The 24283-nt window shown below is 38.1% G+C and overlaps 3 protein-coding genes across 5 annotated transcripts; 2 read left to right on the top strand and 1 right to left on the bottom strand.

Moving 5' to 3' along the window:
• The first annotated feature begins 1190 nt into the window (after positions 1 to 1190).
• On the top strand, positions 1191 to 10352 carry LOC103133478 (zinc finger CCCH domain-containing protein 13-like). 2 transcript variants are annotated; one of them, XM_016667412.1, is made up of 10 exons: positions 1191 to 1542; positions 1817 to 2298; positions 2816 to 2962; positions 3476 to 3610; positions 4172 to 4223; positions 4326 to 4429; positions 4911 to 5054; positions 5614 to 7926; positions 9099 to 9192; positions 10043 to 10352. In XM_016667412.1, exons 2-9 carry the CDS (start codon positions 1846 to 1848, stop codon positions 9189 to 9191), a joined length of 3441 nt encoding a protein of 1146 aa, XP_016522898.1. In that variant the 5' UTR covers positions 1191 to 1542; positions 1817 to 1845; the 3' UTR covers position 9192; positions 10043 to 10352. The 2 variants fall into 2 exon arrangements, with proteins under 2 accessions (XP_016522898.1, XP_016522900.1); XM_016667414.1 differs by having other exon boundaries at positions 1194 to 1542; positions 4911 to 5045.
• Positions 10353 to 10646: 294 nt separating this feature from the next.
• Positions 10647 to 16102, bottom strand: LOC103133329 (group XIIB secretory phospholipase A2-like protein). The gene is made up of 4 exons (XM_007545105.2): positions 15581 to 16102; positions 14702 to 14790; positions 12467 to 12632; positions 10647 to 11766 (listed from the first exon to the last, which is right to left on the bottom strand). The coding sequence occupies exons 1-4, from the start codon at positions 15840 to 15842 to the stop codon at positions 11648 to 11650; spliced, it is 636 nt and encodes a 211-aa protein (XP_007545167.1). The 5' UTR covers positions 15843 to 16102; the 3' UTR covers positions 10647 to 11647.
• Positions 16103 to 17617: 1515 nt separating this feature from the next.
• On the top strand, positions 17618 to 24092 carry LOC103133308 (uncharacterized). 2 transcript variants are annotated; one of them, XM_007545089.2, is made up of 10 exons: positions 17618 to 17937; positions 18026 to 18098; positions 18972 to 19238; positions 19318 to 19419; positions 19553 to 19667; positions 19758 to 19867; positions 19961 to 20097; positions 20544 to 21919; positions 22570 to 22671; positions 23579 to 24092. In XM_007545089.2, exons 1-10 carry the CDS (start codon positions 17855 to 17857, stop codon positions 23584 to 23586), a joined length of 2373 nt encoding a protein of 790 aa, XP_007545151.1. In that variant the 5' UTR covers positions 17618 to 17854; the 3' UTR covers positions 23587 to 24092. The 2 variants fall into 2 exon arrangements, with proteins under 2 accessions (XP_007545151.1, XP_016522893.1); XM_016667407.1 differs by lacking the exons at positions 17618 to 17937; positions 18026 to 18098 and adding an exon at positions 18774 to 18860.
• The last annotated feature ends 191 nt before the right edge of the window (positions 24093 to 24283 follow it).

Genomic DNA, 24283 nt, shown 5'->3' with positions numbered 1-24283 from the left:
AAGCTAAATTGCTAAAGAAATTGATATTGGTTCTGGTAGAAAGGTGTCAGTCTGGTTAGTGTATCGCAGTTTGTTGCATATGGAACTGGATGACCCCAGAACATTTAGGGCGCCAACGCTGATCCTTGATCATGGCTGCAGAAATAATGGAAGCAAGAGCAATAGAAATATGCTGTATTATAATCAAACAAGCTGGCCTGATCTGATTAAATACTTTTTTTTTACGTCATGTGGATAACCAGGTGGCGGCACTCTGCTTACCTCAGGGATAAAAGATGCACCAGAGGAATTACACAACCATTTGAGGCACTGTGATACTTTGGGGCTGTTCCTTTGACGTATGCAACTTACCTTAGCATTTTGGCAATCAGTGTACACTTGACGTTGATAAATTGCCTTGATTTCTTTCAGCAGCTTAATTATCCCAAATGGCAAATTTGGTGCAGGATTGCAACAAGTTCAAGTTGTCCTATCCTATCCGGTTTTTTAAGGTCTTGTTTTATAATTTGCAGGATTTAAAGGATATGCTGATAACATCTTCGTGCTTAACCTCTACTCTATCATGTCATAATGTGCCTGATCGGTGTGTACACTTGGTACAGTATTAACAATAACAGGAAACATTTTTATTTTTATTTATACATTCACTTTTCAAGTACACATACAATTTTTACCATTTTTTTGTACAATATGTTTTGTGAAATATGCATCCTGCTTTTCTGCTATTGGTATAGCTATGGTCATTTAAGTTTTTTGGGCCTCACCAGCTTTTAAAATTAGCTTAATGCAACCTCAGATAAACCATAATGTATTATGCATAGGTGTATGATTATTATTGAGATGCTTATTCCACATGTAAAAGCAGTTTCTGGATAAAAAAAAAAAAGTTCCTCACTTGAAAATCTTGTTAAATCACCTCTAGTTCTGATTGCTTGAAGTAAATGTCTCCTGTATTGTATTTTATTGTCATTTCATTCTGATTGACATTTTGTCTTTAAAAACAGACACAAATTGTAATGTCATGAACCAGTCAATCTCAGGTACATCTGTGTCTGTTTACTGTTTAATATTAGTTGAGGTAAATTTTGTCCTGCTTTCACTTAAAAACATTTTTAAGTTATGACAGGTTTATGGGTTGTTTAACAGATTTTGTATTTATGTAATTTTAACAACTGGAAGGGTTTAGTAGATTTTTTTTCCTGATACTAAAATGACCAATGTATTTAGTTAGCTCATTTAAGAGTTTCAGACAATGAATATTTTTTTCTGTAGGTATCTCTTCAACGTGTTTTTTGCAGTGGTGGTCCTCCAACCACACAGGTGGCGCTATTGAACAATTCTTCTAATTTTTAACGCCTTAAAGATACTGTCTTTTTGCAGTATCTTTATGGCAGATTTATTTTGACCAAATCTTTTTCCACCAAAGAAGGTTAATTTCGTCTACGTATTGTCACAGCAAGCTATTGTGGAGCTCACTTTATTTATGTTTTTGATAAAAACATCTATTCGGTTGTGTCGCAGATGACGGTTTTCCAACAGAAGGTAAACCTGTTAGCTTCTATGCTATCCTCTCTGTAAACACTTTTTAATCATTTCCGATTTTCCGTTGCCTGTATTTGAACTAGAATCTAATGATGTTATACTTTTATATCTGCTTAAGTCAAACACCGTTCCACCAAGCTAGGCTTTTAATCGCTAATTCTCGAGTGTTTTGGTGTCACTAGCTAAAGTGAATTATTCTGTTTTGAGCGTTTACCTGTGGGGTCGTGATATCAGTATCCTGTTTAACGTGTGTATGTATATTTTATGTCCATAGAGCCTCTATAAACTGTGAAAGGCAGTACGATGGATCCACATCACAATGCATGGAGATTTCCTACTCAAAGGCTGGTGCCAGATCAACAGAGGCTTGGCAATTTCAACAGGATAGAGAGAGTCCCAGGGATTACCGATCACTGGCAAACAGGCCCTATGTACACTGCTGTCCAGCCTCACAGCGGTGGTGTAGCCTGGAAGGAACCCAGCTCCCCATCCCAGAACTCCCCAGACCCAGACGGAAACCCATTCAACTCAGAGGATGAGGAAGATCCTGAGTTGGCGAGAAAGAAGCGAGAGCTTCAGGAGTTACATGAACAGATTATGCATAAGAAAACCAACATCGCCATCAAAGCAATTGAGATGATTGTGAAGAATCCAGATTCTCCGGATGACCAGGAGTTTGATACTTACAATCCTGAATCGCTTCGAGACAGGGTGACAGAGATATTGCAGCAACGCTCATTCAGCTTTTTCTCCAAGGTAATGTCCATAAAGTTTTATGTGCAGATCTGAGTGGACTTTGATAAAAGTTACATACGCAATTCATACTCATTTTGGTATTAATGTGCTAACCCTAACCCCTCTTTCCAGGTTTTAAGTAATATATAAGCTATGATTGTAATGATTTTTAAAGATAAAAATTAGACAGGCAACTTTTAGTTTATAGTTGGCATCATTCTCTAATCCTAACCCAATCAAAATTAAAGTACGAGTTTAAATACATTTTACTGAGTAGAATAAATTGCTTTGAAAAACTTAGACTGTGTGTAATTTTAAAAGGCTAAGTTTTCATGATTGATTGGAGTCCAAAAAAGTTTAGTTTTTTTTATTGCTATAAAGACCATATTGTTGAGATGCCACTTGCCTAAGGAGTATTTATAAAAATATCAGAAGGTGGATGTATGTATATCTTTTGATCTGGTTTGGATGAGAGATTATCTGTAATAAATTCAAGCAATGATTATTACATCTTCTAATTGTATCTTTTGATCGCCAGGTTAAGTTATGTAAACTAAAAGCAAAAGCCGCCGTTTTGAGAAAAAATGAAGTGAAGCAGCAGCACCATCCACTGAAGCTTAGAGTGAAGGCATTAAAGGCACGCAGACTCAGCGACCCCGGCGTTTTACCGCCCAACAGAGAGAAGGTTTGTATTAAACATTTTATAAATACAACAAAAAGAAATCCCATCCAGATTACAAAACATGCATTTAAAATGATCTAAAACCTTCTAGAAATGTAGAATATGTATAGACGAGGATAATAGATTTGAAATCAGAATATAACTGTTATCCTTAACAATAAAATTAGTCATCATACATATGTTTCTCTTATGATTCACTATTTGGGTAAATTATGCACAACCTGACAAAAAATTAATAGTTTATATACACAGTTGCATGTTTTAGATTTAGCTGTTTTAGGCGTTTTAAAAACAAACTGACAGACCAAAAAGGATTTAAAATTTGTTTTTTCTTCTTAGAATTTTTCACATCTGCTTTTATTATCCAGCTGTGCTACCATAATATGAATTTATATGTGTTGTTCCCATCTCCTCACAGAAACCTGTTCTGGAAGAATTGTTTAAAGAAGCTAATAAAATCGCTTTCTCCCACTGTTAATGTGTTTGTAATATTGATGCATGCCTGATGTTTGACAGGTCCTTGATGTTCCTCCACCTCTCACCACCCGGGCTGTTGCTTCGCCGGCCAAAGAGGAAAGCAACGCTGCTAAGGGCTTCAAACGCTTCCTCAATGTGCTCAACAGAGGAGCCGATTTCAACCTGAAAAACATGGTATATCTGCCGTACGCACATGGATGTTAAAATGTAAAATCGACATCACATCAACAAAAAAAAAAAAAAGTGAATAAAGAATGTCAAATGTATAACAAGGGCTATTACATGCATTGGGTAAACAAAATAAAAATATGCATCCGAATAGAAATGTTAATAACCCCAATTGAGGACAGTGACGTGTAAATGTTTTAAAGTATGTAAAGCAAATTCCCAGTCTAGAGCTTAACCAGGACTCTAGTTTTACTCTAAAGCTTGAAAACCCATAAATGCTGCAACAACAGCAAAGCATGGTGATGGTAGCCTCATGCTGTGGGGATGTTTCAATGTTATTGGTAGTACTGGTATTAGCTTTGAAGTCATAACTGTGTTTAAAGTGGAAAATGATTCCCAAGACAAATGGAATGAATGAAGCACATGAAATGTAACTTCCCTGTCCGCCCAACAACCTCAACTTGACTGATGTGTTATTTTGACTGCTCTTAAAAGATACGTCCGAGCCGAAAAGGCAAACATAATTTCTTGTTTTCTCTATGTTGATGAGTGTGTGATGTTTCTCAGCTTTCAGATGACCCTCTGCCTCCTCATGACCACATCATTACTTCGCCTGAAAAGCAGCAGCAGCAGCAGCAGCAGCAGGAGGAGAGCACCACAAACAAGGGATACGAGCACTTACTCACTGCTCTCAAGACAGTAGCAGCAGCAGTCCCTAAGCAGCAGCAGCAGCAGCAGGAGGAGAGCACCACAAACAAGGGATACGAGCACTTACTCACTGCTCTCAAGACAGTAGCAGCAGCAGTCCCTAACATGAAAAAAACGGTACATCGTGTTGGTTTTCACTTGCAGAGCTGTGAAAAAATGTTTGCCCCTTAAAGATTTCTTCTATTGTTGCGTTTTCATTCCACTGGACTGTTTATGTGTTTAATTGGTTTATCATCTAGTGTTAAAATACGTTTGATCTGAAACAATTAAGCATGACAAAGATGCAAAACCTGAAGAAATCTATAATGGCTATGTTTAACAGCACCATATATGACAATTTTATTAAAAGGACAAGAATTGTTCATACAGAATAATGTCGTTTTTCATCAAGTTTTATTGATAAACATATTTGAACACGATTCCAGATTACGTTAAAATACTGTCACACTGGGAGAGTTGGAGCACCTCAACTCTCTGAAAAGACAAAAGAGAGAGAGAGAAAAACTTAAAGAACAGTCTATCCTGCTAAACGTTGGCTTACTTATTGCCAGATTAACTACTGTTTTATTAATTTTTATGAATGTGGGATGATTCACAGGGTCCCGACGTCCCTCTGCTGCCTCCTGGCCGCAGCATCACTTCCCCTGAAAGGCAGGAGAGCACCACAAGCAAGGGATATGAGCGCTTACTCAGTGTTCTCAACAAAGGAGCTGCTCCCACCTTGAACACCTTGGTACATCCTGTAGAGTTTTTCTTCTATGTATAAACTAGCATTCGTAGAGTGTTTAATTGTGTACATTTTTAATATTATTATTATAACTTGGATCTAATGAAAACCAAAAATTCAGATACTAGATGCTTGGTGGATATGTTTAATCTTGAGTTGTAATTGTATGTGTGCAAATAGCTTGTGTCATAAATGTATTAAAAACAGCTCAGCATTTTCAGTAGATGTACGTTTCTGGAAGCAGTGGGGTCTGATAGTTGTCACTTAGTTGGACTCTGCTCTGAATTCCCTCTCTGTACTCATCAGAGCTGCGTAAAGATAAACCAACATGGTTAGCTCAGGATAATATGGTATGTCCATCTTCAATTTAAGTTTTTATCAAATATTTCAAGTTTCGTAAGGAAATTAGTTTGTGGAAGATCTGATCGTCAATTATGTTATTATCACAATACCAGCAGAAAATATAGTAATAAAACTTTTAAGTCCACATCACACACCCGTACTCTGTATATTCCCAGATTAAATTTATATTTAATCTATTGTGTGTCTTAATTTTTATTTTTTATTTTTTCAGATCCCTGACGTTTCACTAAATCCTCCCAGCCATAGTGACCCTCGTAGAACAAAGGAGAGCAGAACCAACAAGAGTCCCGAGGGCGAGAGCAGAGCCAGTCGGGGTTCTGAGCATACCGGGCAACATTCTGAGAGTAAGAGCAGCGCAAGCAGAAAATCTGAGAGCAAGAGCAAAGCCGACAGACGTTCAGACCACGAGAAAAGTGAAAACAAACATTCTGATCTCGAGAAAAGTGTCGACAAGCGTTCTGACCGCAAGATCAGTCCAAAAAGAGGCGATGAGGGCAAAACTGGTGACAGCAGAGCTTTTGAGCACAAGAAAAGTGTTGACAGAGGCTCTGACCTCGAGAGTACCATCAGCCGACGATCTGAAGTCAAGAGAAGAAGTTCTGATTGTACAGACGGAGCTGATAGAGGTTCTGAGGACGCGAACAACCTTAACAGACCTTCTGAACACAAGAGCAGTGTCCACAGAGTTTGTGAGCTCGAGAGCAGTGCGGACCAAGGTTCTGGGATTGAAAAGATTCTCGACAGAAGTTCTGAAACCAAGAGGAGCGTCAGCAAGGGCAGCGTTGATCGACTCCTTGAAGGCGAGGGCAGCATGAAAGGAAATTTTGAGTCCGATAGTAGTGCAAACAGAAGTTCTGGGCACACGAACAGTGGCGACAGAGCTTCTGAGCCGGAGAGCGGTGTCAGTAAAACTCTTAAAAGTGAGAGCAAGAAGAACAGAGGTCTCAAGAGCAAGAGCAGCTATAACAAGGGTTTTGAGCGCTTTGTGAGTCTGCTCAACAGTGGAGTGGACATCACCAAGCTCAGTAAGATGATCAAAGATGAGGTAGATGATCTTCCAAAAACCTCTCCCGCTTCTTTGAAAACGGCCCCCAAGAGTGAAAACCAGAAGTCCGACACTGGACTCTCGCTGCCAGGCTGCAGTGGGATCAGCAGCGTGAATTCAAAAACTGTCAAAAAAGAGATGTCCTTGCCTGAAGACGTTGAGGTAAAGACGGTTAAAAAAAGGAGCAGTTTGTACTCCGGTAGTCAACCAGAGCTTGCCCTTGAAGTGAAAAAGAAGAAGGAAGAGGAAAAGGAAACCTTGGGAATAGATGAGAAGCAGAAACAAGTGCAGAGCATTCTTAAAACGCTGGGTTTGAATCTGGACGTGGAGGAATTGACCAAACTAACAGATCGCACTCAGGAGAGGCTGTATGGAAGGAGGAATGAAGGTAGGGAGATGAGCGAAAACAGGATGGAACAGGAAAGTCAGCGTTCGCTCTCCCATAAAAAACACAGTAGGTCCCGCTCCTCAACCTCCTCCTCTTCGTCGTCCTCTTCCTACTCTTCCTCTTCCTCCTCAACTTCCTCTAGATATGCCTCTAGAAGCCGTAGTCGGAGCCCTCGGGGCCGCCGGCGTCGGCGCTCTCGCAGCAGAGACACACGTAGACGTTCTCGTGACAGAGGCAGAGACGGAGAGAAGCGGCACAGCAGGACTGAGGCCAGTAAAGACGCCCAGAGGCCCAGTTACAGAAACCAGCAACATCCTTTTCCTTCTCCTTATGGCGCTCCTTCCACGTATACCGATTACAGTTTGTACCAATATGCCCAGTATATGAACTACTACAATGCCTACAACAGTGCTATGAACTCCAATTGGGTATTTGATCCAAATCAGAGTCACGCGCTGCCGTCCCGTTCACAGTGGCACTCGGTATTAGGAGATATGAGGCATTCCAACCAACCTGGACAGATCTCGGTTAATGACTTCATGCTGTTCATGAATCCAGACTTGTCTGGGAGTGAAGGTCAGAGCAACGAACCCTCTGGTTCTCGTTGCCTCACGGTCATCAATACTACACCATCTTCTGCAAGCAGCGTGACGGGAAATCAATGGATAATGAATCATGAGCGGAATCTGTTGGAGTTGAAAAGAAAGAATCATAAAAGAAAGAAAAGAAAACAATCTGCAAGTTCAACTCAAGATTTGCCACCGAAGAGAACTGTAGAAAAGTCTATTGAGAAAAAACCTGCAGAGACATTGACTGCAGGGAAAAAAGCCTCAGAAACGGTTTCTACAGCGAACAAAACCCCAGAGACGGTCGCTATGAAAGAAAAGGTTGCAGAATCGGTTGTTATGGAGAAAAACGTTGCAGAAACGGTTGCTATGGATAACATAGTTGCAGGAAAGAAAACCATCAACTCTAAGACCTTAAACCCCACACCTTCACAGGGTAAGACTCTTGATAAGATAACCAAGGTAACAGAAGAGAAGAAACGTCACCTTACAGAGGAGAAAATAAAGGCTAACCTGAGGGAAAAGGTAAACTTACTTTTTTTTGTTTTATTATTTATTTATTTTTTTTTTACCTTTTTCAATTGCGCTGACAGATTTCCATTACTCTTCTTCAGAAGTATTCCAAACTATCCATCAGATAATTATACCTTAGATCAGTGGTTCCCAGCCCTAGTCTTGTATGTTTAAGATGTCTGTCTGGTCCACCACACTTGATTGGACAGATTGATTTACCTTCTCAGCCTGCTATCATGATCTACAGCAGCGTTTTAATGACACATTCGATTAAATCATGTGTGACACCAGAGAAACATCTACAGCGCAAGTTCTCATATCAAGGGTCCCAACTTTGTCCCAAAGTATTCCAGATCTGGACAAATACTGAAATAACAGAGTGTGAATTTTTTTCTTCTATATTTTCTCTCATGTTATTTAAAGGGTATAAAACTGAAATTTAAAGGATGAAGGTTCCTTCCTCGATTTTGTTATTTTACATCCTTTTACATTTTATGAATAACCAGAGAAAAGCACATATTATAAAAGTTGTTACAAGTGATAAAATCATAGAATGGAGCTGCTCTTCACATTCATATTGCTGCTGTAATAACAGCACAAATGTGGATAACAGAAAAGGAGCATGGAGGACTTCAGTGTTCTTCTTTCTTTATGTCATGTGTGTCCATTGAGGTCAATGATCGTCAATCGCGTGGCTTTGTTTACAAACTATTGTCTGCTTGCAAAAAGCGCAGTGTGTGAAAACAAACTGCACCAAATGTAAAAGATTTAGTCCGCTTTTGGTCTGAACCAAACAAGCGGACCAAAACACCACAAGTGTTTGAAAATTTAAAGTAGAGCTGATTTAACTTGATGTTTTTTTATTATTATTATTTTTTTTTTTTTTATACTGTTCTTTTTTATTATTTGCTTTATTTTTGTATTTAATGTCCAGTTACTGCTGTGGAACCACTGATGTGAAGTATTTGCCCCGGTTTCAACAAAGCTCCACGTTTAGTATGATTGTGATTAATTATTTCAATTGTATCAGGTCATGTGTAAGTTTTAAGATGCATTTAGTTATCAATAAAATTCACAGCAGATTATTTACTGGAAGAAGTATGAATTATATTTATATACACACACACACACACACATACATCTTTGCCAGACAGTACAAATATTTCTGCAAAATCTTTTTGTAGCTTCTGGAGTTTAACCGGAAAGCGAAGCTGCTGACACAACCCAGCTCCAACATCAAGCCATCAACAGACTCCCTGGACTCTGAGCTCCTTTAATGTAAGTAAATTACATGTCCAGCTCTGTTATGTCCTTGTATTTTCTTTCATGGCTTTACTGGGTCAAAGTTAATGCCGCTTCATCTCTATATTTAGGTTTATAGTAGATTGTGTTGTTCAAGGTGACGTGTGTGTGAAATTCTACAAAATATCAAAGTACTTATTTTATATTATTAATTTGAGTATAAAAATCTAATTTGCTTAGAAGTAACGTGTTACGTAACGTGAAGCTATGTGTTCATGTTCTGCGTGTTTTCCTCTTAACCTTTTCCATGAACAGTGGAAAGTTAGTCAGACCTCTCATAGCCAAATAGTAATTAACCTGAAATTCAGCAGTTTAAAACTATTCCTTTAATTGGAAGTTAATGTGTTGCAGAGACGACTTGTTTCATTTTTGGCTTAGGATTCTGAAATATCAATCCTCCCATCCTCCCGTTTCTTTTAAACTGTTGCCATAATTTTGACAAAACCTGATATTTCCTGACTTTAACGAAACTAATGTTTTATTTATCTTTTTTTATCTCATCCATAAAAAAAACAACGGGAGTTTTAACAGATCAAATTTGATTCATGAATTACGACGATTTTAACTGGCTAAAATTTTAATGCAGTTAATCTCTGTTTTTGTCTATATGGTTTTATATTAAAATGCAATTAAATACATTTTACATGTAACTCAATTAAGAATGTTAAACAAGTCCCACCACTAGAAAAACACTGAGAATTGCCATGCTTAAACTCATCATTTAACTTTTGAACAAGCCTCCCATTCTAGGCAAACTTTGACAAGGGCATCTGTGTGTATATGCAGTATAATGCAACTCTTAATTGTTTGTTTTCTTTGCTTTCAGGGATCTGTAGAAACTCTCACATCCCCTGTGGATCATTGACCTTCATTTCAGTTTTACATAAACCTTTTGCTACTCCCTGTTCGAGCTGAATCCTCCTCTAAATGACTTAAGTAACTGAAAACTTCCTCGAAGAATTTACTTCTTAAGTTCTTCCTAGTTTATATCAAGGTTTTTACTTTTGTTGCCACTAATTATGTTATGTTCTAACATTTATTTGCTGGTTCTGTTATAGTTAACCTTATTTTGTTGCCTGAAGTCTTTTAGTTTGTCTGGTTTTCCCTAGTAAAATGTTTAAATACTGTTTAATGATTGTGGATGTTTGATTTATTTAGTTATACTGTCATTTTGAGGTGCTACTTCTAAAAGTATTCACTACTTTAGAGTAAAACTCCAAGGGCAAAGATGGTCTGTGGAGCTTGCCTGTACAACCAGACAATAAGCTGAATGTTTTAAAAAGGAGAAACGTTATATAACTTCAAAAAATTAGCAATGAACAGAAAAACGTATTAAATATGTGGGAAATGAGAAGCTTGTCTCTTTAAACTCAATAATTGCTGACTAATTGTAGAATATGATTTTTTTTTAGTTTCCAATTCTTTTTCTGTTTTTTTGTTTTGTTTTGTTTTTTTACTAATGGACATGTGAATCAAGTTAAACCCAGAGACTTGGATCTGTAACTACAATACCATTGCCTCAGCAAATATTCACTTAAGGGTACCAAATACATGTGCAAGCCACACATTTCAGATTTCTATTCCTATAAAAGTAAAATTCTAAACTACTTTTTATTGGTGTTCAGTGTAACACATTGACGTTTGTATTTTCACAAAGCATTACTTTTATGAATTTAACAGCAGAAGGAGGTAAGTTTATATTTGGCATTGTGCTCCTCCAGTGTAAATTAAAATTTGCAAAAGATGTGGAGGGGGTTAACTTCTTTGAGTGCATACTGGATTGTAGGGAGTATCACATATGAGAGAGAGTAAAATGTCAAGCGATCAGGATATAGGTTTGTGTTAAAAATATTTCAGTTTCCATTAGAAAAACAGCAGGAAATTCAATTTTCTGGTTGAGACTTAAAACAGGAAAACTTCCTGGTGGATCATATTGTTTCACTACCAGTGTTGAGCTTGTTTGGTTCACACAGTGAAAATAAATCAACTGTACTCAGAGTAATTGAAGAAGGGGGGAAAAAAACATGTCATTTTTTTTATTACTTTTCCCCCTTTTATTTACCTCAAATAGATCAGACTGTTGTTACTGACGGCTCCAGGTAATAAATGGAAAGTATCATTTATTAAATGAAACTCTTGTTTGAATTTTTACATTTTTATTTTACGCACATATTTAACACTTATTTATGGGTTATAACATGAAAGCTCTTCACAGATCCATAAGAGTTCATGTTGAAACAAAGTCATCTCACATGGCGCTCAAAACAATACTGACGTTTTGCTGAATAATTAGTTTTTAGGAAAACAAAGACAAGAAGGTTCAAATAAATTACTCAAGCAGTCATGGGCATATTAAACACTCTACACCATCAAATATGATGCGTCTCTGTGCTTTCCCGTGGCTCTTGTGGAATAGCAACATGTCCATGGTTTACAGTTCATCTTTCTCCTCTCCTGGGCAGTAGCAGGCCGCTCTCTGGCTGTTCATGTAGGGTCTGCAGCCCAGAGTCCACACTGTGTTGAACAAGGTGTCGGCTACTGTCTCGCACGCTGAGGATGAAATGAGCAATGAATGAGCGGAGATTGGCGCAGAAAACTGAAGACATGTTGTCTGCCACAAGTTGCAGTGATTTATATGTAGAATAAATGCAGGAGATGTATGACCTCAGTAAAAGGGAAAAGGCAACCTTTTGCTCTTAGACCTCTGCAGTTTCTCACATTGTTATGTTATTATTTTTTTATATATATTTCTTGGAGGTTTAAAGTAAACTTTTACCTTTTACCTACTGGTAACTCTTCTAAACTGGATGTACTATTAAACGATTCAGTACAGAACAGAATCTGATAGATGATTAATGGATGTTAGCTAAAATTAGGGTGATGGCAAAGAGGCCTTCCAACCTCAAACACATCAACAAAGATGAATCAAACATGAAGTCGGTCAGCCATGCTTGACTGTAATTGAAAAGGATCTAAAAAAGAATTAGTAACTTTTTTTAAAAATGTATTTTTTCCATGGATACTAAATTGTTTTTTCTTATAAGTCTTGCCGTTATCGCTCCTTGGCATGGGGTAAACTGCAAGTGCAAGTTTACTCCCAAGTTCCTTCTTCCCATAGTTTCTGCATTTAGTTCCAAGTTGGCTAAATAAAGGATGGCACATTTTAATAAGCTGTGTAGATTGTCAGCAAAGGTTGTTAAATAAATCAAAACGGCTTCGCTAAACAATAGAGAAAATGCAGACCGCTGACCTTCGACTTTGGACACGAAGCCGAGGCTCTTCTTGAGGTCCGAGCAGATGCTGTGGAGACACCAGCGAAACTTGGAGTCGCAGCGGTACTTGTTGGAGCCGCAGGTGTCGTAACACATGTCCAGCTGATTGCAGCACTTGGTCATCGCTGGGATTCCCACATCCATCTGGCACAAACACACAGGGGAGTATGATTTCATGCAGCTTCAAAAACCACCGAGGTTTTATCGCAGCAACATAACCTCAGACTGAAAATTTTAAAAAAAAATACAGGGTTTTATTAATAGTAAATTCATGTCTTTGTGTCACTAAAGCACTAGGAAAAGTTTTTTTTTTCTGTCATGCCACTCACATCTGAAATATGTTTTCGCAAATTGACTTTCTCAAGGGAATTTACAAGAATTACATTATAAACAAAATAAAAAAATACACATGGATGGGATAGTAATGGGAAAAACAAATGTGTTGATGTGGAACTTATTCAATCATTGGATTTTTCTCAAATCTTCAGTGAGATTATGCTTTTTTTGTACAATTTTATCAGGCTCCCACAGTTGTCTCTGTGTGTGTGTGTGTGTGTGTGTGTGTGTGTGTGTGTGTGTATATACACATATGTGTGTGTATATATATATATACACACACACACACACAGGGCAGGCCCAAGGCAGAAGCAAACTAAGCAACCACTTAGGGCCCCAAGGCCCTCAGTGGAGCCGTTTTATTTATTTATTTATTTTTTTAGTAATAATTTCTATGTCATTATAATATCAAAAACACAGAATTCCACTATTAAGTTATTTGGTTTTACAATAATATATATTTGATAATGTATGTAGAAATTATTATTTTATCAATAAAAAAAAAAATAAATAAATTGCTCTTGGGTGTCCCTGGTGGCCGTTAGCAAAACAATGTCTCAAAAAAGGACTTATCCTTCAGGGAGGGAGAAAAGAAAGAGGAAGAATAGAAAAAGCCAAGATAAAGGTTTGGTTTAATGTGCCTTGGTAATGTAACGTTTACAAAAAAGCTTTGTAAAGCTGCTGATAGAAAATTAGCTTGAACAGTCCAGTTCAACAGCCAAACATTTATGGTCGGGTCTTTGTGTTTGTGTGAAACTGAGTTTAAACTTTAAATAAATTGATTCTCCTGCTTGGCTCTGTATATTTGTGAGATATATTTGGCTTCAAAACTCTGTATTTGATAACGTTTGATAGTAATTAAAACTTCTCAATGTTTGATATTGTCTAGCAAAATGTTTTTACGTCAGGACACATAGCTACTACATCGATGAGCTGCTCTACGTTAGAAATATTCTGTTATCACTTTTACAGTATTAGTTTGTTTCTTATTTAAAGGGTTTTAGCTTTTTACTGTGTGTGAGCTGATATTAGGTTGGAATCTGTGTCTTCCTACACTTACAAGAATGTCTTTGTAACATGATTAACAGAAGGCCCTATCTTCCTTTCTGCCCTCATGTGAAAGAATTAACTGCGTGAAAAGACAAAACTTGCTTTTCCCTGACCTTGAATTATGTTTTACAGCTGCTTGCTTATCTACCGGAATACTCCTTACTTGTGAAACTGCCTGTGTGCAGAAGTGGTTTCTGTTTCTCCCATCTTGCCCTTCCTCCCTTCCCTTCCCCTTTTTCCTGATAATAAAAAGACAAGTTCTGCAGCAGGATGGCAGAACGCATGGTAAACTGCTGGCAGAAATGCCAGGATAACTGTGCCTTCTCAATTCTTGCAAGAATTTGGTTGAAAACTAAGTAACGTTGTCTGTAGTTCTTTTATGTAGGTTGGGAAAATACCTATCACTCTATGCTGTAGTTGGGGATATGTTGTTTGCTGCTGAGCATAATCATTTTGTGGGTAAATATATATAAATTACATTTTTAGCTATTGGAGTTATGCTTAAGAGAAATTAATTTAATCACAGAATGTCATGAAATAATTTTTATTCAATTTATATATATATATATATATATATATATATATATATATATATATATATATATATATATATATATATATATATATATATATATATATATATATATACATACTTGATATTAGGTTTTATCCTCTGGGTCACATCCAAGTTCATTCCGTTATTATTTCATGTATGTAATCAGCTATCCTTACATACATATTTTACATGTAGAATTTATGAGAAAAGCATTACTGAATAAAATTGACTTTTTCTAACCCAGAAACCTGCTTTTTTCTACAAAACGTACCCCGTCTGGAACAGGAAGCCCAAAGAAGTATGAGCTGCATCCATCAGGCTCAGGCATGTTGTAACCTGGACGAGGAAGAGGCGCTTTACCTGCAACACGAAATAGAGAAAAAAATGATTTCGATGTAGGTCATGAAGCCAGCTGGACAATATAACTGTGAGATTAAAATAGATCCATGTTTGCACATAGAAACACAGAATCAAAATATTTGACACGACCCCCAGTGACCGGATGGCCCCTCTCCTATTACCCAGAGGCCACAGTCCGTTTCCTGGGCCTCACCCAGATAACAGAGCCAAAATGGGAAAACATATTGGCTCCAACTATATGTTTAGTTGTAGAAAATCCTGCACATTTAAGAGAAGAGGGAGAACCATTTTAAAATTAAATAAATAAATAAGAGACATTTAAAATAATGTTACTCTCATTCTAAAACAGGAAATGTCTAAATGTATGTTAATGTGCCGTCATACGTTTAAATCAGAACATAGTATGTAGAAAATGTAAAGTGGTAATTAAAATGTTTTGTTTGGACAAACATATTTTTGATAGAGGAAGTACTTAGAAGTAAAATGTAGCTGTCTTCAAGAGCTAAAATATCAGCTATGCCATATGGCAGTAAAGGCAATTTGAAAGGTTATCATATGATTGTGTGTCTTGCAGATTTTACGGATTTTTTACTTATAGTCTGAAACAAGGATGAATTTTACATTTTTGTTTATTTATTTATTTTTTTTAGCTATAAATTTATTTGGAAAACAACATATAAGTACTGTTAGGTCTTACAGACGCTTGCTGACTCAAACAAAATCAATAAGATCATGTGTTACTTAACCCTAAATCAAAATATGCGATTCCATTAATCCAGGTCAGATTTACCATGTCTGCAGCGGTACTGGCACACTCCATCTTTTCCGCCCATGAACTCCAGCATGGAGTCAAAGTAGCCGCTGACCGCCTCAAAGCCTCCCCGCAGGGAGTTCAGCCCCCAGTCCTCGCTCTCGTCCCCTGCCTGGGTGCTGCCATCAGAGGGTGGACCCGGTGGAGGTGGTGAGGCTTCTGGGTTTCCAGCCTCCTGACCTGCAGCTCTGAGGGTCAACAGGCCCACCATGAGGGGCACGACGAGGGCCCAGCGTCTCATCCTGTCGCTCAGACGTGTTCAGTGCAAACAGGAGTCAGGTCCTCTCAGAGGAGACTCTGAAACTTGAGTGTGTGACCTGAACTTTGAGTCGGACGTGGATAGATGTCACGTCGAAAAGCGCATGCCTGCTGAGATTTGCATGGCCTGTCGCGGGAACGCGGATCGCAAAGCAATCGCTCTCTCTCTCTTTTTAGGTCATTTAGATAAGAAAGGTGTTAACATGTATAATATATTAAAAGCAGCGTTTCGGTCAGATTTCAACCCGCTTTCTTCATCGAAATGTGGGTTTACTGAGTAATGCGCGTCCTCGCGACGAAGAATAGAAATATCGACAAGCGCGCACTTTTCGGCACAACACCTGTCTCGCACGTGGAAGAACAAAGTCCAACTGGTATCTCGACTTTTCAGCAGGCCTAGCCTTTTATCAGTCCTGCTGATGATGAGTTTGTCTGCTGAGTGTATTAATTTAATTAATTACATTTATGGTCATTTTAGATTTAAGAAAAGTTAAAATAAAGGATCATGTCATGATCAATTTCTAGCATTCAGTTGTGTTTTAGGGTACCATATATTAATAAGTAAAGTAGAAAAACATTTAAACTTGATTTAAAACTGTTCTAACCTGATAAGAAATCGGATTGAGAAATTGCTTTTGTATTTTGCCTTTGACTGCTAAAATATCTGTCAATCAGGATTTTTTTAAAAGTTCAGAGTCAAAAAAGTAAAAATAAAAATTGTTTAATCTTTTTTTCATCTCTTCAACAGGTAAAACAGACTGTCAATTTATATTTTCAAGTTTTTGTGCAACTAGTCAGCTCCATTATATGTTGAAAGGTACCATTTCACCTCTAGAAAATGTGGTGCCCAAGACTTTAAAATACTGCATCTCTCCTGATTTTTAATCTGAATATGTGGTCCATTAAGTCCACAATTATTTAGACTCCAGGCAAAATTTGCATCAAAGTAATGTTTTAATTTTACTAATATGTTTGTTATTATTAAACATTTTGAGAGGTCCAGCTCAATCCCAATTTCAATTTTATAAACTGTCTACAGATTATGGTGATGGCAAAGAGGCCTGGTAACTTCTCAGTATTGCTGAGTTTAAATTTGTTTAAATTGGCCACTTAAGCAAATTTGTCAAGACTGATACTCCTGTTAAACAGAATAATTATCTTTATGTCTTTCTTGTTAAAACAAACTCTTTGGTTAACTTTATTGTTTGTTTAGAATTAATTCATGTTACACATCAGCTTCCCCTGTCCTGTTTCAGATTCACACTTTATGTGTTCACATAAAGTGTGGCTGAATTAAATGTAAAACTTGGATTTAATTGGAATTTAGGACTGTGAGTTACATTTTGATTGAACCCAAAACCTGGAATACATTCTTCAGGGGATAAAAACTTTTAACAGTCTCTTTTTTGAGTCACACAATCTTAAGTGGATCAGTATTTTAAGCTGAATTGTCTTTATAGGACTCATTGCTCAGTTACTGGATGGTACATCTCTTTGCTCCAGAGGTCACAGTCCATTTCCAAGGCCTTTGCCCAGAGGTTAAATCAGTGAGTCCAACTCCTGTACAACCAAAGAAGAACTTATTATTTAAAACCTAGCTAAAGACACAGTTATGTGCAGTATTTCTTCAGAAAATATAGATTTTTTTTTCAATTAATATTCTACTGTAACTTTGGCATTTTAGATCTGTTGTTTTAAAATGTGGTTTTCCCTGATTAACACTCCGGGCCAAAAGGCGGCGATAAAACACCAGTAAACTGAGTACCGATGTTTTTTAAAAGAAGAAAACATCCGCTTGAGGAAGATACGCGACCAATTTCATTAGCTCTATGTTTGTTTATGGCCATAAATTAGTCGCATGGAAGTATCTGCAGAGGGCAGGTGATAAATGCTCATATTTCAACCCCAGTCAGACTAAGGTAGTGTTTCTGAGGGACATTTTACAGCGTTACGCTCCTGCTGGGGAAATTTGTTCTGACACGTGAGGGAAAAAAAATGGCTTTTGCTAACTTATTCTCTGGACTGTCTGCTATGACTGAAGATGCAGGGAGCCCAGGTGAATCTGACATCACATTCAGGTAAAACGGCTGATTGTCATGGAGTAAAATGGAATAAAGCAATGGTAGTGCGTTCTCTGCATCTGTGCGCATGCTCTGTGTTTCATAGCAACAGGACGGAGAATGGCTCGAGAGGGAGGAAAAGGAAAACGCAGTGGGAGATTCCCGGCTCGTACAAGAAGGTGAACTACTTAAAACATTTAAAGTTACTTGTCAGTTTACTAAGATCCGTTAAAGTCAACTTTAGATGTAGTTTGTCAACCATAAAAAGACAAGTGATGCTGAGTGTTGCAGAAAACTAAATAAATAATTAGCTACTGTAACTGATTGTGTGTTTTTGTACATTTTTCCTAATCATTTACATGTTTTTAATCAAACAGCTTATTTAAACTTGTTTATTTTGTAATATGTACATCTGTAGCAAAACATTTGAGCGCAACTTTCATCACTTTGTATATTAAAACTCCTGATTGAAAGGAGAAAACCCATTTTCTTTAAAGAGATTGTCTCCAAAATGTAATACTTCTACAGTAATTTAAAACCCTGGGTTTATTTGTGTAAATGTGTCATGGTATGTTTCAGTCATTTGTAGACTTTTAGTCTCTTTTGCAAAAAATACCACAGTGTGCTTTCGACTGATGCAAACGAATATATCAGCACTGCACCAACTGTGAAGCACAGTAATGGAAGAGCCTGTTTTTTAACCACTGTACCTGGTTATTGTGTCGTCCCTGATCTCCCCCATTTACCAAATCACTTAGTAGTTAAATGTGAGGCCATTTGGCATTTTTTTTATTGGATTCTGATATGATAAAAGTCTAAATTAAACCAGGGTTTACTTTTATACCACAATGTTCAGACAGCATCAACATTATCAGACATTATTAACTCAGAATAAGTCAGTCCAGACATGCCTGAAGAAAGTTATGTGCAAATGTTATGAGGTGAGCAGGTTATGAACCTGTTATCAAGTTAATTAGCAAAATATGTTTCTAAATTTCCTTTGCATTTACTGTGTAATATTTTTTTTTAATTTTTATCCGTTTTTATAAAAGAGATTTCATCAGTTCCAGTCCAAAGACAACTTTACCTCCCGGAGCAAACCCTGCCAGGAGCAGGTCATAGAGAGTGAGCGCTCTTCTCCAGCCCAGAAATACAACCACAGCTTTAACTCCACTTATAACCTCAGGCAGAACGGCAGCGGTCAGAACTATCAAACTGATTCCGGCAAGAAAAAGAAAATGAATCGAGGGAAGAAGAAGAAGAAGAAGAAGGGGAAGAATCAGCATCATGATGATAGAGGCCCAAGACCAATAAAGGAGGTGAACAAAGGTGGACAGTGATATGCTCAGAGAAAATATGAGAAATTTGGTTGGTCATCTCATCTTTGATCTCATTTAGGAGAGACCAAAATTCATGACCCAGGAGTTTAAGGACCAGAACGCCCTGTTGGTGGACGGGCGTTTAGTGTGTCGACATTTTCTCTCCGGACGATGCATTAAGGTCTGCTCCGTAAAAACCTAACAAGTTACAGGATCAAAAAAATACCTGATTCTCACGCTTTACTTGTCTTTATTTTGTTTACTTTTGTTTTTTTTTTTTTGTTTTTTTTTGTTTATTCCTTTTTGTTTTGCAGGCAGATCAATGCCAGCTGGAGCATTTTCAAGGTTACAACGACATCATAAAAGAAGGCTGCAAATATTACATCAGAGGATTCTGCATCAACGGGCAGAGCTGCCCTTACATGCATGATATCCTTTTACCTTTTTCTTGTTTGATCGCACAGATCACTGTCAGAAATGGCCGGTACGGTTTCCTTGTTTTCCTTTACTTGGCAGCACAGTCGTTTCCGTGCAAGTTTTTCCACAAGAAAGGAAACTGTTTGCAAGAAGGAAACTGCAGGTTCTCCCATGAGCCGCTCAACGACGTCACTGAAAAACTGTTGGAGGAGGTTGGTGCTGTTGCTGTTTAGGGAATCCAGAGCATTAAAGTGCATTTCTTTGTGCTGTAACATCTAAGTGAGGTTAATGTCTTCCCTCTGCAGGCCATGGAACAAGAAAGAGCCTTTTACCAACTTGCAAAGACAAATAAAGAGGAGTCGTCAGAACAGCAGGCGGACGCACAGGAGACCAAACCTGCTGAAGAAAACAAGAACCCAGATTTGATCTCTCAACCTCTCAGGTGTTAAAACACGAGATTTAAAAGTCATGACACGAACACCAGGAAATAGTAAATGAATACTGAGTTGATTAAAATTTCAGAAATGGGTCAGAAATCAGAAAATGTAAAAGGAGTCGACAAACACTTGGAAGAAGGTGGTCTGGTCAGATCAGATGAATGCAAAAATGCTCTGTGTGATGCAACACTTAATATTTCGCACCATATGGTCAAACACAGAGGTGGCAGGATAATGCTAAGTGAATACTTTATACGTTTGCAAAAAAAATAAAATAAAAAGAAACCATTTCCTATTTTCTTATTTCACAGCTGTGTACCACTTTCTGCCACTGACTGGTGGTGTATAAATTAAAATAAGTTAAAGTTTGTGGCTTTTAGACGGCTTTTCATGGAACCGCACAGTGAGGGTTTTCATTCAGGTTGAACTTGTATCCGTTTTCATTTTCCAGGCCAAGCTTTTACAACAGCACGGACGCTGAGAAGGAATCCCTTGAGCAACCTGATGTAACAGAACAGTGTGCGTCAGACGCTGACCAGCCTCCCAGCTCTTCACCAAACACTCAGAACCAACAGGAGCCAGTCTGCTACTCGGTGGAAGCCGTACTTGGACCTCAGCTGTCCAGAACTTTCTTGAGTTTCTCTAAAACTCCCGCAAGTCAGGATTCTTCATCTGCGTCTCACCCTCGAACTTCTTCTGATAGACCTCATCCAAACCAACCCAAAGCCCCCGACTCAGCTGAAGCTGTCTTCAGCTCCTGTAAATCTGCAGACAATTCCTCTAACAGCCAAACACCTGATCGTCCTAGAGAGCGGACCGTATGTTACGCACCTCATGTCATTTCAGAAAAAATCCAAGCTCCTCCTTTTAGGAAAGAGGAGCCACGTTCATCTCTCAGAATTATAGAGAATGGATGTCGACAAACATTGCCAGAGAGCTTGTCGTGTCTCGAAGTAAAAAAACGCCCGACTCCAGACTCCCTACCAGTTCTCTCTTATGCATCTGGGAACGAGATGGAGGGGCAGAAAACTTGCATCAAACAAAAGTTGTTGCATCGTCCAGAGATGTTTGCGTCTTCCAGAAGCAGAGAAATTGAGGATTCGCTGGCAGGAACTAAACCCAGTGAAATCTCTACAGGACAGGCGTGTCTTGTGAAGCCTCCGAAGCCAGCTCTCTCCAAAGGAAGAGGTGCTGTTCCAAACGAACCTGTAATTAGATGTAATAAAAGAAGAGAAGCGGGTGATGCTTCAGTTCATCACTTTGAACTCTCTAATATTCTCCCAAGCTTCAAAAGGAAACATTCAGATGCCCGACCTGCAACACTAGAACATCATTCTTCTAAAAACTCCATAAAATCCAGCAGCGACACAGCAAATCGGGGAGATTTTTCATCTGAAAGTAATAAAACCGTGAAAAGATCGTTCAGTAGCCTTTTTGCAAGCCCGCTCCCTGACAGTGTCACACCAGGATCAAACTCTTTGACTGCAGCTGTGAGACCTCAGCGGTCTGCGGATGTCCAGATACCCTCCTTGCCCTTCTGCAGCCTTTTTGCTTCCCCTCTCGGTGAGAATTCACCTTCTTTTCCAAGCTCAAAGACTCAAACGGCGGAGTCCAAACAGAGAGACTGTGATCGAAGGTGCTTCCCATCCCAGCTTAGAATGCATCACAGGCGAATGTCTTCTATATCCTCCCAGAGCTGCAAAACTGAAAACGATGCTGTGAAACCGCCGTCAGCTGCAGTTTGCAGCATTTTATCTGGCTCCGCTTGTGAGCCGTCGTCTTCAAGTCGGACGAATCAGAACCGGCCTAACGTTTCATCCCCAAAAGGTAAAAGATTCTTCAGTGTTTTTTTTATTTTTTTTTTTTTTAATATATATTCTTTTCAAACTTTAATGTATCATATTGGGTCTTATGGCAGACCAACCCAAAGCGGTTCAGTTTGAAAGTGAGGAAAAAAACGATTCATGGTTTCAACATCCAAACGTATCTGTTTTCTTCCTTTTACTCTGATATCCTCAAATAAAATCCAGTGCAATTTCATCAAATGAGTACATTCAAGTCCACCTGTCTGAATTTTACCCAAATGCAATAAATTGTAGGACAACATTGTTTTCACTGCTGCACATGTTTTGGGATTTCTTTAACTCAATCAGGATTGGGTGGAGAACATCAGTTTCCAAGTCTTGCTACACATTCTCACTTAGGTTCAGGTTTTTGTACTTTGACTGGGCCTTCCTGTAACACATGAGTATGCTTTACCAGTTTAACCAGCTTTTGTGCACCTTGGAGAACAAATGAATGACAAGTTTTAATAAAAACGTGTAAATCTCCCCATCCCCCTACAGTCTTTTGTTTTGGTCTGTCCAATAAAGTCCCATTGAAGTTTGTGACTGTAGTAAAAAACTACAATATGAACAGATTGTGTGTTTTTTTTTTGTTTTTTCCCCCCCAAATATTCATTTTGCCCTCTTGTGTAGACACTTCAGCACCTTCAGTCCTGAAGTCCCTCTTTGTGCAGCTGAGGCCATACCCAGAGGACGGAGAACAAAAGGGCTCCGGTCAGAGAAGAGACCAGTCAGGTACACCAAGTTATTTATGTACTCTGGGCAAAACGTTGTCATATTTAACAGTATATTGATTAAACTTGATTTTAGAAGATGAAAAGGAGAGGGCAAAAAGAATAGACGTAAAACATTAGAGAAGTCGTAGTAACTGATGAGGGCGCCGTTAAGAAACCCAGTTATTCCAAACTAGAACTTGGCCCAGTTTGAAGAAGGAACTAGATTTTTGACGAATGAAGCTGAAAACAAGGTGCTTCACCATGTAAGGCTGTAACTCTCATTTCATCCACAAGGGGGCGTTTTTGAGGCGCGGCCTTAAAAATGGTTCCCTCCCTAAAAACAAAGGCCGTTGATTCTGCCGTCCTCCAAACTATATGCTGGTGAAATAAATCTGTCTCCTCGTTCATCCTCGATTGTGTAGTTCTAGTTGTTCTTAAACTTTTATTGTATTACTGTAGATATGAAGATTAACACAATATTAATATTATGTAATAAATAATATTAACACACTGATCAGTGTAAAACCAGAATTGTAAATGGGAAAAATATATATAAAATTGTCAGGGGTGATTATGAAAAAAAAAACAAATCCTAAATGTAATCAAATTGTTGGATTTTTTTTTTAAATTTATTTTTAGTTCCTTTTTTTATTTTTCTTTGGGTTTTTTTTTTTGGGTGCTGTAATAGAATGTACATTTATTTTAAGATATTTTACACATCTTTCCCAGTGGTGCTTAATTAATGTGGAGGATGATGTAAACATTGTTCATGTTTTCTTTACTTTTAAACCTGGTTTTGTAGCAACACACTTTTCGAGACTTTTAGTGCAATTACAAAAGGTACAATTTAACTCAAGTTTTCTATCTCATGCACTTTGAATATAGTTTGGTACAGTGGTGACTTTTTTTTTTTTTTTTTTTGGCAGTCTATTGAGACACCTGGCAGACCAGCAGCCCCCCTCTCAGCCGTTCTCCGTCTGTCACCAGTCCAGGTGTAAGTAAGGCTCAGGTGAACAAATCTCGCCCACACTGCTCACCTTTCAACCCACTGGCTCCACAGCGGACAGAGAGAGAGAGGCCAGAATCAGAAGAAAGGGAATGAAAAATCTGGAGCAAAACCAATGAAACAGCTTTTAAAGACTTAAAAACAACAAACCCTACAGACCTGTGATGGATGTTTGGAGTTTAGTTTGACCTAGCTTGATTGCATTGGCTAGTTTTAAATATTTCATGATTTGAAAAATCAAAATATGTAATTTAATTAAAGTGAAGCATTTTTTTTTTTTTAGATTCAATCCACTCATAGGGATATTTTTCAGTGACATATTTCAAGTGTGTGTTTATGCAAATTTTGATTAAATTGCCTTATAGCTGATGAAAACTAGAAATTGTGTTTCTCAGAATTTTATAAAAGGCCAATAAAAAAAGGATGTAATACTTTGTTGGATCTCCGTTTGCATGAATTACTGCACCCGTGCGTGTTGAAAGCGTGTTGCTATGGTAACAGCTCGTCTGCATTGCTCGGTCTGGTGACTACTCTACCTCTCGACAATACGTTCAGTCACAGTAACACCACTGACATTGATCCAACGGCCAAATGGTGCTGGAAAATAAAATTAATTCAGTTAGGT

The sequence above is a fragment of the Poecilia formosa genome, unplaced genomic scaffold (assembly GCF_000485575.1).
Source record: "Poecilia formosa unplaced genomic scaffold, Poecilia_formosa-5.1.2 Scaffold11, whole genome shotgun sequence".
Taxonomy (NCBI): domain Eukaryota; kingdom Metazoa; phylum Chordata; class Actinopteri; order Cyprinodontiformes; family Poeciliidae; genus Poecilia; species Poecilia formosa.
This window is presented reverse-complemented; position numbering and strand designations above follow the sequence as displayed.